The sequence below is a fragment of the Ictalurus punctatus genome, chromosome 3 (assembly GCF_001660625.3).
Source record: "Ictalurus punctatus breed USDA103 chromosome 3, Coco_2.0, whole genome shotgun sequence".
NCBI lineage: Eukaryota > Metazoa > Chordata > Actinopteri > Siluriformes > Ictaluridae > Ictalurus > Ictalurus punctatus.
The window spans coordinates 15,932,571-15,945,084 of NC_030418.2; the positions used below are offsets into that span (position 1 = coordinate 15,932,571).

The following is a 12,514-nucleotide window of genomic DNA, read 5'->3' on the forward strand; positions in this document are numbered from 1 at the left end:
CCACTTTGAAAACCACTGGGCTAAATGGCATGTTTTTGGTTTTATCTAACCGGAAAATTAGCTTTAAAGTTGAAGGCTGGCTCATTTATAGTTACATTGATACTGTTGATTAATAAACATGCTAGGTGTTGACGTATAAAAAGTCCTAGCTAACACATTTTACATTTAATTGGTAAACTTTTTTTAACCACTGAAGATGAATTGTTAATTCTGTTTGAGTTTTAACAATGTTTTTAAAAAGCACTGGTGGAGGAAAATACACTGGGTTGTCTCCTGTGCTTGCCACTCTAAAACTGTGTTATCTTTCTATTTTAAGAGGGATAGTGACATTTTTGTTCATACAATTACAGGAGCTTAAGTTAAAATTGTGTTTTACTTTACTGTGTAAAAGTAGCAAAGCTTTATTGTCTGCAAGATATTGTATACTTTCATTGTACACTGCCAGTCATCCTGACCTAACTTGAGGCATTAAAGAAATCTTATAGCCTGGTGACTGGCAAGAGCCACAGCCAATCAGGGGAGAGAGAGAACATGAGTGCATAAAGCATAAAGGACTGGAGATTAGTGAATGATCGGTGAGCCAGTTGATTTATTCACATTGTGGAGTTTGCATCCACTCAAGCTAGAGAACTTGAGATAGCAGGCAGTGACAAACAGGGCGTGTTCGTGTTTCTGCACATACTTTGTATTTCAAGCTATCATATCAGAAAAGAATAGGTGATGTATAAGTCCTCAGCTCATCTGTCTTCAGATCAGGATTTTCAGTTTTTTTGTGATTGTTGTGGCCAAAAATGCTTGATTATGCAATAAAATGTCAGGTCCTACACATTCTCTAAAAAAAAAATGCAAAGAAAAAAAATTACAGTTAATTCTGTTTGATGATTTTTTTTTATTCTGGAGAGAAAATTAAATACTTTATGCATCCATTCCATTTCCCCACATCTCCCCTGCAGTGCTCACACACTTTGGGATCCACTCGTCCAGTGAGTTTTAGCTATCTTACCAACATTATTTTTGACAAGCTAGAGACCAAAATACACAGATTAGACAATACATAGAGAATACACATGAATTAAAACCAGTGGTTTTCAAAAGCCATAAAAAATATTACTGTGGCTACCAGACTAAAGAACCCAATCCAGAAGTCTTGTATTAGACCAGAAATGATGCCACATATAGGTGCACTAATCTGTGCAGAGAAGATCCCCAAATGAGTCATTGTAAAGTCAGAGTCAAAGAGAGGAAAACAATAGTGACTACAAATATACAATTACTGCATTAACTATGAAGATAAATTATTTTAATTTTTGTCCCTAGCAAAGCTTATGTCATCTGTGCCAGAGTAGATTTATATACAGAATAGATCTTATATACAGTCTATGGGTGAAATGCATCAGTAGCCACCACTGATGGTTTTCACCCTCTTCATACAATGCAATAAACATCTCCCAAAGGTTTTACAGGTGTTTTAAAGCACAATTAGACAATACCTACGATTTTCTACAGCACCAAAACCAAAACATTTCATCCTGTTACTTAATGAAATTAAATGCTATTGCATGACACCAGTGAACACAAACTGCAGCTCCAGTAAAACAAAGAAACCCCTTAGCCTATGGGGTTAGAATTGTTGCAGAATTCCAAATAAATATAGTACGATCCATAAATAAATGTAGTGAGATATACAAAAATTAAACAGTCACAGATGCATTGAATGAGATCCCCCAGTATATGTTAGTAGTTTCACAAAAATAAATTAAACTGACAGATAAAATGAGATTTGCATATATATATATATATATATATATATATATATATATATATATATATATATATATATATATATGAAACAAATAACATAAGTTTCTGTCATAAAAACAACTCTGCCTTGCATTCATTTGTGGATTTCTAGCGTAAAGAGCGAACACAAATCCACAAATAGTTGGACTCCGCCCACCGTCTACTAAAGCCAATCGGATAACAGCTGCATTGCAATGACCAATCATAGCACGTTCTCGCTCCGACCAATCACGTTTTGTTTTACAGTCAGGACGGGAACAGAGTCAGATTACAAGGCTCTCTAAAGTGGCCGTTCAGGAGTAATCACGACAGGAGAGTGGATCTAACCGCCTAAAAGAAAACAAGCAACATTATCATACATTGAGTCAAACATTCTTTATCTTAAGGGAATGTGTGTTTTTACCAGTGTTTCCAGCATCACTACCGAATCCACGGTAAAACCCGAGTTGTGATTTTACAGTAAATTGAGTGTGCTAAGATTAAAAGACTATAAATCAGGAAAAGATTATATTGGCAAGAAAATGTCCTCACAGGCAGCCTGCCAAAACACAACACTACAGTGTGTCATCCAATTAATGGGCTAATGACACTTATTACCTTCTTTAAACAAACCGTGCTAACAGACTCAGGCACTTTAAGTTACCGGTTTGAATCAGTATAAAGAATCCTTACTGAATCAATCATTACTCATCCATCAGACCACTCATCTATAACAACAGTGCACTTAAGTCTCATAACGTTGCTTGTTTTCTTTTAAATGTTACAATGACGCTGTTAGATGATAATGAGGCAGTTATCTGATTGGTTTGAGGACACGGTGGGCGGAGTTTAACTATTTGTGCACTCTTACTGCTAGAAATGTTTCAAAACACAAAACTCCACAGGACGCACTCCACAACTGAATGCAGGACAGAGTTGTGGGACAAACATTTGTTTTAAAAATAAAATAAATAAAATGCATATCAAATATTTTTGCAAAACTACTAACATTTGTGGATCTCATTCAATGCATGTGTTTAATTTTTGTAAATCACACATTTATTTGTGGATTGTAATATCTTTATTTGTAATTATGAAACAACTCTAGCCTGATATTAGCCCATCATCTGCCATCACACCAATGTTTACCACAGCCCTATTTAGAAATCTGGATGAACAAACATTTCCTGTGGAAGAAACAACCATTCTCTTCCTACAGAAATAAACAACTCGAACTAAAGAAGACATCCTCACTAGAAACAAGCATGTCAATTAAAACAATAAATATTCACTGATTTAAAAAAAAGCAAACAAAATACAAAACAGGTAGTCAAGAACCTTTATTTATCCATGTGTGCCACTCAAAGATGGGGTAAAGACATGGAACAAGATTTGACCATTTAAGAGGGCAATCAAAATATGAATCAAAAAGGTGTTGTGACCTCTTTTCTTAAACCTTTAGTTTTTCTACAATGAGAACCAGCTGATGAGTGAACTTAAAAGACAACAGTAACAGCATAAACGTATATTCATGTACAGAAAGCAAAACAGAAATTGCCTAAAGTCAAAAGTAAAATGTTGGTTAGTATGCAAACATAGGGAGAAGAGCCAAACTTTTTTTTTCCTTCTATTACAGCTCAACAAACATTTCTACTCAGCATGCAATAAGGCACCTATCTAACACAATGAAAAAGCCTATGCTACGAGTTGAAGCACAATTATTCAAAAAGAAAAAAGTTCAATATGTTTACTCCCATAAAAACAGTATTCCTCTTTTCCCTTTCAGATTACCCAAACCATATTAAAAAAATACATCAGTATGTAAAAGATCTTCCCCCATACACAGAACTTTAAGTAGAAAGTGTATCTTCATGGAATTTTGAAAGAAATTAATCAAGAGCAAGCTATTTTATTGTAATAATTACACAATCTTACACTAGATTTTGATAATTTGCTGCATGTATGCAGTTAACTACAGATTATATTTATATATGGATGTCTGAACTAGTTCTACAGCAATGACATTAGAATTGAACGCAAATGTACACAATTTACCCATTAGTAACAAGTTGTAGAGTACCAAAGGGAACTAGTTAAGCAATGCTTCAGAGGGAACATTTAGATCAAATTACACTGAGTTGCAAGTATACAATGAATTCTGTCAAACTAGGTATTCTGAAGTCAGTCGGTAAGTTAGACAAGTCAAAAGGAACGACTAAATTTGCCACTCTCAACAAGTCAAAATTTCTTGCAGCTCATTTTAGAATGAAGCCGTCTGACCACAGGCTCATCACTGAAAGCATGCTACAGCCGATTTTAAATGCCGCTGAAAGCAGTGGTGACTCAAGTTTAAGCAAACGGTGAAAATTTTATGCAGACTTGCACCTTTGCCAACAGCTTGCCTGAAGCCAGTGAAACTTGCAAGTACCAGCCTATTTTCAAAATAAAGATGGTTAAGACAGACTGGGTCATACAAAATGCTCAATGTGTAAAAGAACTGCACACGCACCTATACATATGTATATAAAAACCAGCACTTATTTACAAACAATAGCATCTGAACAGGCCATGAACAAGACACGATGGGTAAAGATACATGGGACTTTGGTGGTGGGTGGTGGGTTCCTCCAGTCTCCCAAAAACTTTACTTGGTCACCAATTATACATCTAAAGCTCTAAACAGGCTCTGAAGTTATCCACCCTTATTTCTTTTCAGGGGTATGAGTAAGAGCATAACTGACCTGGTCATTAAGGATGAAATTGCTACATTATCATACAGATGTCAAACTGAAGGCAGTAAGCTATATATGCACACTGCGCAGGATCAGCGTCAGCTCAGTCAACCATACTAGTTATTGAAATTCATCGCTCTTAAATTGTGAAGTTAAAGGATTTAACCAGTTTATTTTTAGTATAGCTTCAAGATCTTTCTATAGACCCAGAATAAACGTTAGATTTTCATCATAGCTCTATGAAAACAAACATGATTTTAGGCTGGCCTGAAATGAAGTTGGGACAAACTGTAAAATACCACAGCCACCTTAGTGGTGAGCTTGATCAATGTGAATTCTGTGGTGCCTTGAGAGGGAGGAAGAGTGACTGAAACCCTTTCCACACTGAGAACACCGGTATGGTTTCTCACTCTGCAGAATCCTCTGTTTCAGGATGGTAGTAGGAGGGAATCCCTTTCCTGTGGGAATAGCACTGTAAGAGGTCTTCTCTTCCAAATGGACACGTTGGTGTCTTGCAAGAGAGGAGGAATGATTAAAATTCTTGCCACAGTGGGCACAAGTGTAGGATTTCCCATCAGAATGAGTTCTCTGGTGTCTGGACAGCGACGAAGAGTGACTGAAGCTCTTCTCACAGTGGTTGCAGCTGTATGGCTTTTCACCCGTGTGCATGCCCCTCTTCATAGGAGTATCAAAGGGGAACTCCTTGTCAGGCTGGGCGAACATTTTGGCCTCAAGATGGACTTTGTGGTGTCGTGACAGGGACGAGGAGTGATTGAAACCTTTGTCGCACTGGGAGCATCGATAGGGCTTGCCACCCTGGTGCACCAGCTGGTGCTTCTTCAAGTGGCGTTTTCTTACAAAGCTCTTCCTGCACTGGGTACACTTATAGGGCTTCTCACCAGAGTGGATTCGCTGATGTTCTCTCAAAGTGGCTGCTGCTGCAAAACACTTGCCACACTGGGAGCATCGATGTGGCTTCTCACCAACATGTGTCTTCTGATGCTGTTTCAAATTTGAAGCAGTAGCAAAGCCCTTCCCACACTGAGGGCAGGTAAATGGCTTCTCACGAGCGTGCAGCTCCTGATGTTTCTTTAGATGGCGCCTGCGGACAAAACTCTTCCTGCACTGAGTACATTTGTAGGGCTTGTCATCAGAATGCATTTTCATATGCTCTCTGAGTGTGATGGCTGCAGCAAAGCTCTTCCCGCATTCAGAGCATCTGTGTGGCTTTTCAGGGGAATGCATCAACTGATGTGGTTTGAGGTTGAATGCGTCAATGACCCCTTTACCAACCATCTCCACACCGGTGGTGGCGTAGCCCTTCTCCTTCATGTGTATTTTCATGTGCCCCCTCAGACTAGCCTCCACAGCAAAGCTCTCACCGCACTGGATACAAATGTAGGGATGGGTTGCTTTATGGATTTCAAAGTGTTGATGCAGATCAGACATGCTGCCAAATATCTCTCCACACTCGTTGCACTGAAGGCCCTGGGCCTCGTGAATGATGACACCGTTCTCCGACTCCACTGTCAGCTCTCCTCCATGGTCTGTCTCAACCTTCACTACGTGCTCTGCACAAGCTCCACCCATCTCTGTCTTAAGGAGCACTTCACCAAGCAGAGCTTCATTGCCTTTCATGTCTGCGCCTCCAAAGTACTGTGGGTCATGATGTACCTCAGACTTAATGTAGTCATGGTCTGTCTCCGTTACGCCATCAACGCAAGCCACAGCCCCAAGATCGCCATGAATGGCTTCCAGATCAAGCCTCTTGTCCTCTTGGGTCATAATCTCAGTTTCCGCTGCATAGTGCAAGTCACCGACTTGCGTGTGAGTTATGACACACTCAGACCCCAGCGTGTCAAGGCCTGGTGTGTCACACTCAGTCTCTGACTCGGCCATCAGGACACACTCCAGCCTGACGACTTCCGTCTTCCCGTTTAAGTGAAACTTAGCGCTGCTCAAGGAGCACCGCTTTCTCAGAATAAAAAAAAAATTGCTTGGGACCTTCTTGGTCAGCACGAGCCAGGAGGGGTCTGGCCTGTTGGGAAGAAAACAAAACACAAACTTACAAATGCTTGCTGCACATAAAGGACATTAAAGTAAAACATTAACATTGAAAGACAAGTTAATGCCTGGTATGTTAATCTTGGATAGTCCTAGGAATAGACCTCTGGTTGAACCTGTGCAACAGAAGATTACTGCATCCTGCTTGACCGCGAGGCTAACACCTGCAGTGCTGAGGTGATAAACAACACACCCCACATTTTAGTCTGAACATGCTACTGGCAAAGACAAGGGGGCAGGTGTTAAATACCAAATGAGCAATTTGTTTTAACATAGTTAAAAAAGGCAATTTGGAGAAAACAATTTAGCATAACAAACAAAAACAATGCTACCTGGCTATTACCATTAAGCTAGTTAGCAAATCTCTGTTTTGCTAAAAACGGGCTAGTGTTAGCCGATAGTTATTTTTGAGCTAACTTAGCTTGCTAGGTATACCCGTTAAAACAAAGTTCTTATTAATTCTTTAAAAGCCAAAAACTATTAATAGTTATCCAGAAATATAGCGAGTTTATGTAGACGCGGCATTAAACCATCATCCTTGCGGACGGGAGAAATTGCAGCATTCAACTGTACAGAGTGTAAAAATAGAGGAATGCCATTGTTGGCTAAGTTAGCTGGCTAAATAGCTTGGCTAGTTAGCTTCCTGAAGCACGGAATATCAGCTAACTAGCTGGCTAACTAGCAATTTGGCTAGTACATAAACTAGATTTCATATCTTGACTACACCGCTTTAAATCCAGTGCCGCGCTTAATCTTGTTGATCGGTCCCGTGTTAAAACCCCGGAGTGGCCACTCACACATTCTGACTCAGCCTCTTCAGAGAATTACAACGCCTTTCGCGGTGGGCATCTTGTACAGCTCAGACTGGAACAGCTAACTAGCTCTAAAATGGCCGCCGCTAGCTTCCGCCCTCACAGCCGTATAGCTACGCAACTCGAGCTACAGCGCAGCTACCGCCATGAAAAAAAACATACACCCGTCGTTAAAACGTCAAAAGCACGATGTAAAAAGTCACTAAACCGTTCAGAATCAGCTAGACTGATAATCACGAATGTTTAAGACGGATTTCTAATAAAATTGCTAACCATCGCCGAGACATCTCGCAAGAAAAGCCCGGGAAAGGCGTCCCCCATCTTACATAACCGACAACGCGTACCCTTTGTGGTGAAAAACAACGATAAAATAAGGAATGCGTTAGTACAGCCTGCTGGGAGCGGTTTCAACCTGGTCAAGCCGACTGGAGTCAGCAGCTACCTCCGAGCAGTGAGGATAATGCTAGCTACCGATGAAAGCGGTTACAGCACACATTCTTAGCTCGGTGAAACAACATGGCCTACCGTCGTGCTACAGCGCACAACATCCAGCTACATCCAGCGCACTACAAGCTACCGCCATTAAACTTCATGACGTTTACAGCTTTTACAACGATTACGACGATTCAACAACCATTCTCCAAAATCTGCTCATTTATTATCACATCAAAACGGCGTGTAATATAGTACTATTTAATCGATTAAAACCGGATTACAGCTAAAAGACAAATAACATTGTCATTATAGCACGCTAGTTAGCCGCTTAGCTGGCTAGGCTCACTTGTACAGTTCAACCTGAAAGCACAGATTAATTTGGATACGCAAAATAAACTACTCCTTTAATATTGAAATTAAAAAAGCCCACGATGTACAGACTTTCCAACCTGTTTGTCCTTAGATCGGTGTGAAAGACAGCGGGAGGAGTGTTATTTGCAGGATTTAGATAATCGGCGGCCTATAGACCTGGGCTTGTTTGCGTCTATACAGCACGGCTGCGCTCTGAACCTCTCGCACACTGCCCGCAGGAGCGCTGGCGCCAAGTGCGTTTAAGCGCATGAGCAGAAAGACGCTCCGTGACCCGCATGTGCACTGCTGCCCCCTAGCGGACCGGCGCTCAGGCTGTCCTGAATGCAAAACAACCATTAGAGACACCACATAGATGGTGACTTTATAAGCACTCACGTCAGATATCATCTTTCAGCCGCTCCTGCTACTAACGGTATCACTTAACACACAGTGCCTATTTTCGATATTTGAAACTCCGCAAATGTGCTTAAGATTTCTGTGATATATTTAAAGCGGTGCTCGTTTTTACCAAAACATTGGGTAATTGACCGTGGCAGTTTTGTTTCTTCGAGGGGATTTTAAGAAGCTAGACGTTACTGGAGTTGTTGAACAGCCTTCAGCTTCCTGACTGTTCATTTGTCCCGGTTTATTTAACCATTGCAGCCGCAGTGGGGCGCTTTTTTCCATGAATATGCTTCATCTAGCTTAAAATATGTGGGTGGAGGCTAGTGATGTGTCGTTCATGAAGGATTCGTTCATTTTGACCGAATCTTTAATATGACTCGGGAACAACGAGTTGTCTCAGCGACTGATTTGCTCATTTTAGACCGCGCATGCGCAGTAATCTCGAGTCTCGAGTCTTTGGGTTCGAGTCGTTCGTTATTCCGGTGACTGCTCCATAGGAAAACGGAACCGGGAACGGGATGAACGAACAACTCGTACCCAAAGACTCAAGGCGTGAACTAATCAATTCTGTCAGTAAAATGATCCGAACTTTCCACTAGTGGAGGTCACCATCTTCATGTGCAGACTTCAGTACTGTTTCAGTGTCTGAGCCCCTCTCACTTATTTGACTATAATCAAAGATACTGATGTCCAGGGTCTCAGTGGGGTCGGAGTGTCCTGGGCTGGGCTTATTCAGTTTCTCATCCACGTGTTGCGGCTTTCCCCAAGGGCTGCCATCTGCAGGTAGGTGGGACAAACCAGGCTTGTGCTCAATTTGAGGCCATCTGTATTCATGCTGTCTCATTGGGGTTTGTTTGGCGTTTTGATGAAGGGCTAATATGCTCTCTTCTATGAAAGAGCTGTCCACAAATTATTTAAGAATTTGTGTCAATTCCGAGAGCACTACTACAGCAGGCATTATCAAACCAGTCTTTGAATGCTGGGTCCTGTAGAGCCATTCTACGTTTACCTAGCAGTCAGGTGTGATGGCAAAGTGGCCAACCGGCTACGTTATGGGTTCAACTGTTTAACCCAGGACAGTAGTTGGAATTCGAGATCCGATTCGGAGACCTCTGCACTATTTTTAGATTCTTTTCTCAATTCAATCAATTGTATCCCTATGAAGTCCAGCTGGATGCTGTTCAATTATTGATTTTATGAGGTTAGATTAATGACTGTATACAGTGCTGTGGAAAAAGTAACTGACTACTTCTGTTTTTGTGTATATCTCATACTAAATTGTTTCAGAAATGAAAACAAAATCTAAGATAAAACAAAGGCAACTTGAATAAACAAAAAACAGTTTTTAAATTAAAATGTTATTTATTATTGAAGCAAAAAAGCTATCCAATACCAGCTGGGCCTGTGTGAAAATTTATTTACCCCCCTAGGTTACTAATTCCCAAAATATATTAAACTGCATTCATAATGGGGTTCAGCTGGACTAGACGCAACCAGACTTGGGCCCAGTTGTCCAAAAAGTTTAGTCCGGATCAGACTGATCCAGATTTGAAAATCCCATGTTTTGCGATCCAGGATCAAGTCATCCATCTTACTTTTGTGTCGGTTTTTCAAAGCAACATTGGATTGGATCACCCTGATCCAGATACAAACTTTTCAAGATTACCAAATCCAGATCACTAGTCCTCTAAATTGGACTACATATCACAATGTAAGCTACTAGCTATGTAAAGAAGAACAGGTAGATTATCTAACATGCGGTCACTTTAAGTGTTTTTATTTATTTAAAAAAAAAAAAAAAGGATGTTCAGAGTTCATGTGTGGAGAGCAATGAGGGATGCAATTGTTAGAAACTACTTTTGACTGTTTCATCTCTGATGATTGTCATTGTAATGAATATACAGTCACAAATGACAGTTAAAATTAAGTATATTATTTTTGTTTGATATTGACAGCTGTTTGGGGGATTATTTTTGGGAACAAAATATTTTTTCTTTTTTACTTTGCTGTACTGAAAGGCTTAATTGGTAGCCTAACGTATACTTGATCCACTTTATCACTGTAACGGTTAAACAAACCTGCACAAAATATAAATAAATGTATATACTAGATGATACAAACATTGTATTATTTGACCAGTTTTAAAGTTTGATTACATTTTGTTCCTTAAATCATTCCTGAATCCACCGTTCTGCTGGGAACAGGATAATCCTGTGTTTTTTTGTGTTTTTTTGGATAACAGGTATCCCAATCCAACTGAAAAGTTCTGAACAAAACATACTGGAGATTTGATCCATATTAAAAGATTGGATTTGTGAAGGAAATGATTCATTTTTACTTTGTAATAGTTTTGTTCTTGTTCTATTTCATTTTCATCAGAGGATAACACCTAAGAAGGCCATGTCATGTCACTGAGATCAGTACAGAATGTTTATCTGCTTATAGAGACACAAACATGTTCTTCTGTTCAAGGTTCGTCTAAAAATCTTCCAAGACCCTAAAACAAAGCCTGTTCGAACTGCCTCAAACTAGTTCTTATCGGTACACAGAATTATGTCATGCTCTGCATTTCATATATATAGTAGTGGTTTAGTACAAGGGCTTCAGAGCACTCTCATTATTCTATCCTGCTTTATTCTATCCTGCTTTATTCTATCCTGTATTAACCATCTTTCTGTAATAAACCTTTTTACCTTCAGAGGACGAGTCTGCGAGTGTTGTCTAATTTCCACGACAATTTGGCATCTCCTGGCTGGGCTGCGCGAGTCTTTTCAGCTTTTCTGGACAACAAGCAAACCGGAGGACGCTTATGGAAAAGTTTCACCCTGAAATCTGTGTTGACGCGAAGGCGTTTTTGCCTTTGTTGTGTAGAGCGAAAGACCGATGTAGCCTTATCCCTGACTGGTAGCAATCATCAAGAATGTAGAGTTAGAATTAGAATTTTATGAAGTCATTGTGTATTGGTCTCTATGGAAGGGAGTCAATGATTTAGAATAAGAATTTTATGAAGTCATTGTGTATTGCTGTCTGTATGGAAGGGAGTAAATGATATAAGAAATGCGCGTATTATGTTGAGAGAAGTATTACATGGAACGATTTCTTATAAGAAGTTCGGGGAACTTCACCTCTGTGACGGCGGAGATATTGGTGTTTCTTAGATCACAGCTTCAAAACTAAGATATATACTGACGGGTATATATATAGAGAGAGAGATAATAAAGGTAAAAATATTTACTAACGGAAAGAGTCCAGTTCAAGCAATGAATAAGTAAAGAGAGTACTCATTAAGAAGCCCAAGAGGGGCAGTATTTTGACGGCGAGTTATTATCAAGTGGCATGCCCCATTGACTCATTCCATAATATCAGCGGTACATGATATATTTGGCAAATTTAAACACAAGCACAAGTAAATTTTACTGAGATAAAAAATAATGCATTTTTTTTTTTTTAAAGAATTGAAGAGAAAACTGTAAGTCCTACCAAATTGCTGTATGTGGACTCGCCCTCAGGTAAACTCTTTTACATTCTTAAGATTTGCTCTATTGAACCTATAAGTTATATGACTAATTAAATGTCTAGAGATCTGGAGAGAAGTATTACATGGAGCTATTTCTTATAAGAAGTTCGGGGAACTTCACCTCTGCGACGGCAAAGATATTGGTGTTTCTTAGATCACAGCTTCAAAACTAAGATATATACCGATGGGTATATATATAGAGAGAGAAATAATAAATGTAGTGGTTTAGTACAAGGGCTTCAGAGCACTCTCATTATTCTATCCTGCTTTATTCTATCCTGTATTAACCATCTTTCTGTAATAAACCTTTTTACCTTCAGAGGACGATACTGCGAGTGTTGTCTAATTTCCACGACAATTTGGCATCTCCTGGCTGGGCTGCGCGAGTCTTTTCAGCTTTTCTGGACAACAAGCAAACC

The 12,514-nt window shown here is 39.7% G+C and overlaps 1 protein-coding gene across 6 annotated transcripts; it reads right to left on the reverse strand.

The window, feature by feature from the left end:
- Positions 1-3,104: 3,104 nt before the first annotated feature.
- On the reverse strand, positions 3,105-12,482 carry si:ch211-198a12.6 (C2H2-type zinc finger protein). 6 transcript variants are annotated; one of them, XM_053679654.1, is made up of 3 exons: positions 12,410-12,482; positions 11,272-11,358; positions 3,105-6,549 (listed from the first exon to the last, which is right to left on the reverse strand). In XM_053679654.1, exon 3 carries the CDS (start codon positions 6,408-6,410, stop codon positions 4,821-4,823), a length of 1,590 nt encoding a protein of 529 aa, XP_053535629.1. In that variant the 5' UTR covers positions 6,411-6,549; positions 11,272-11,358; positions 12,410-12,482; the 3' UTR covers positions 3,105-4,820. The 6 variants fall into 6 exon arrangements, with proteins under 6 accessions (XP_053535629.1, XP_017319893.1, XP_017319890.1 ...); XM_017464404.3 differs by lacking the exon at positions 11,272-11,358 and having other exon boundaries at positions 12,410-12,431; XM_017464401.3 differs by lacking the exons at positions 11,272-11,358; positions 12,410-12,482 and adding an exon at positions 8,272-8,422.
- Positions 12,483-12,514: the final 32 nt, after the last annotated feature.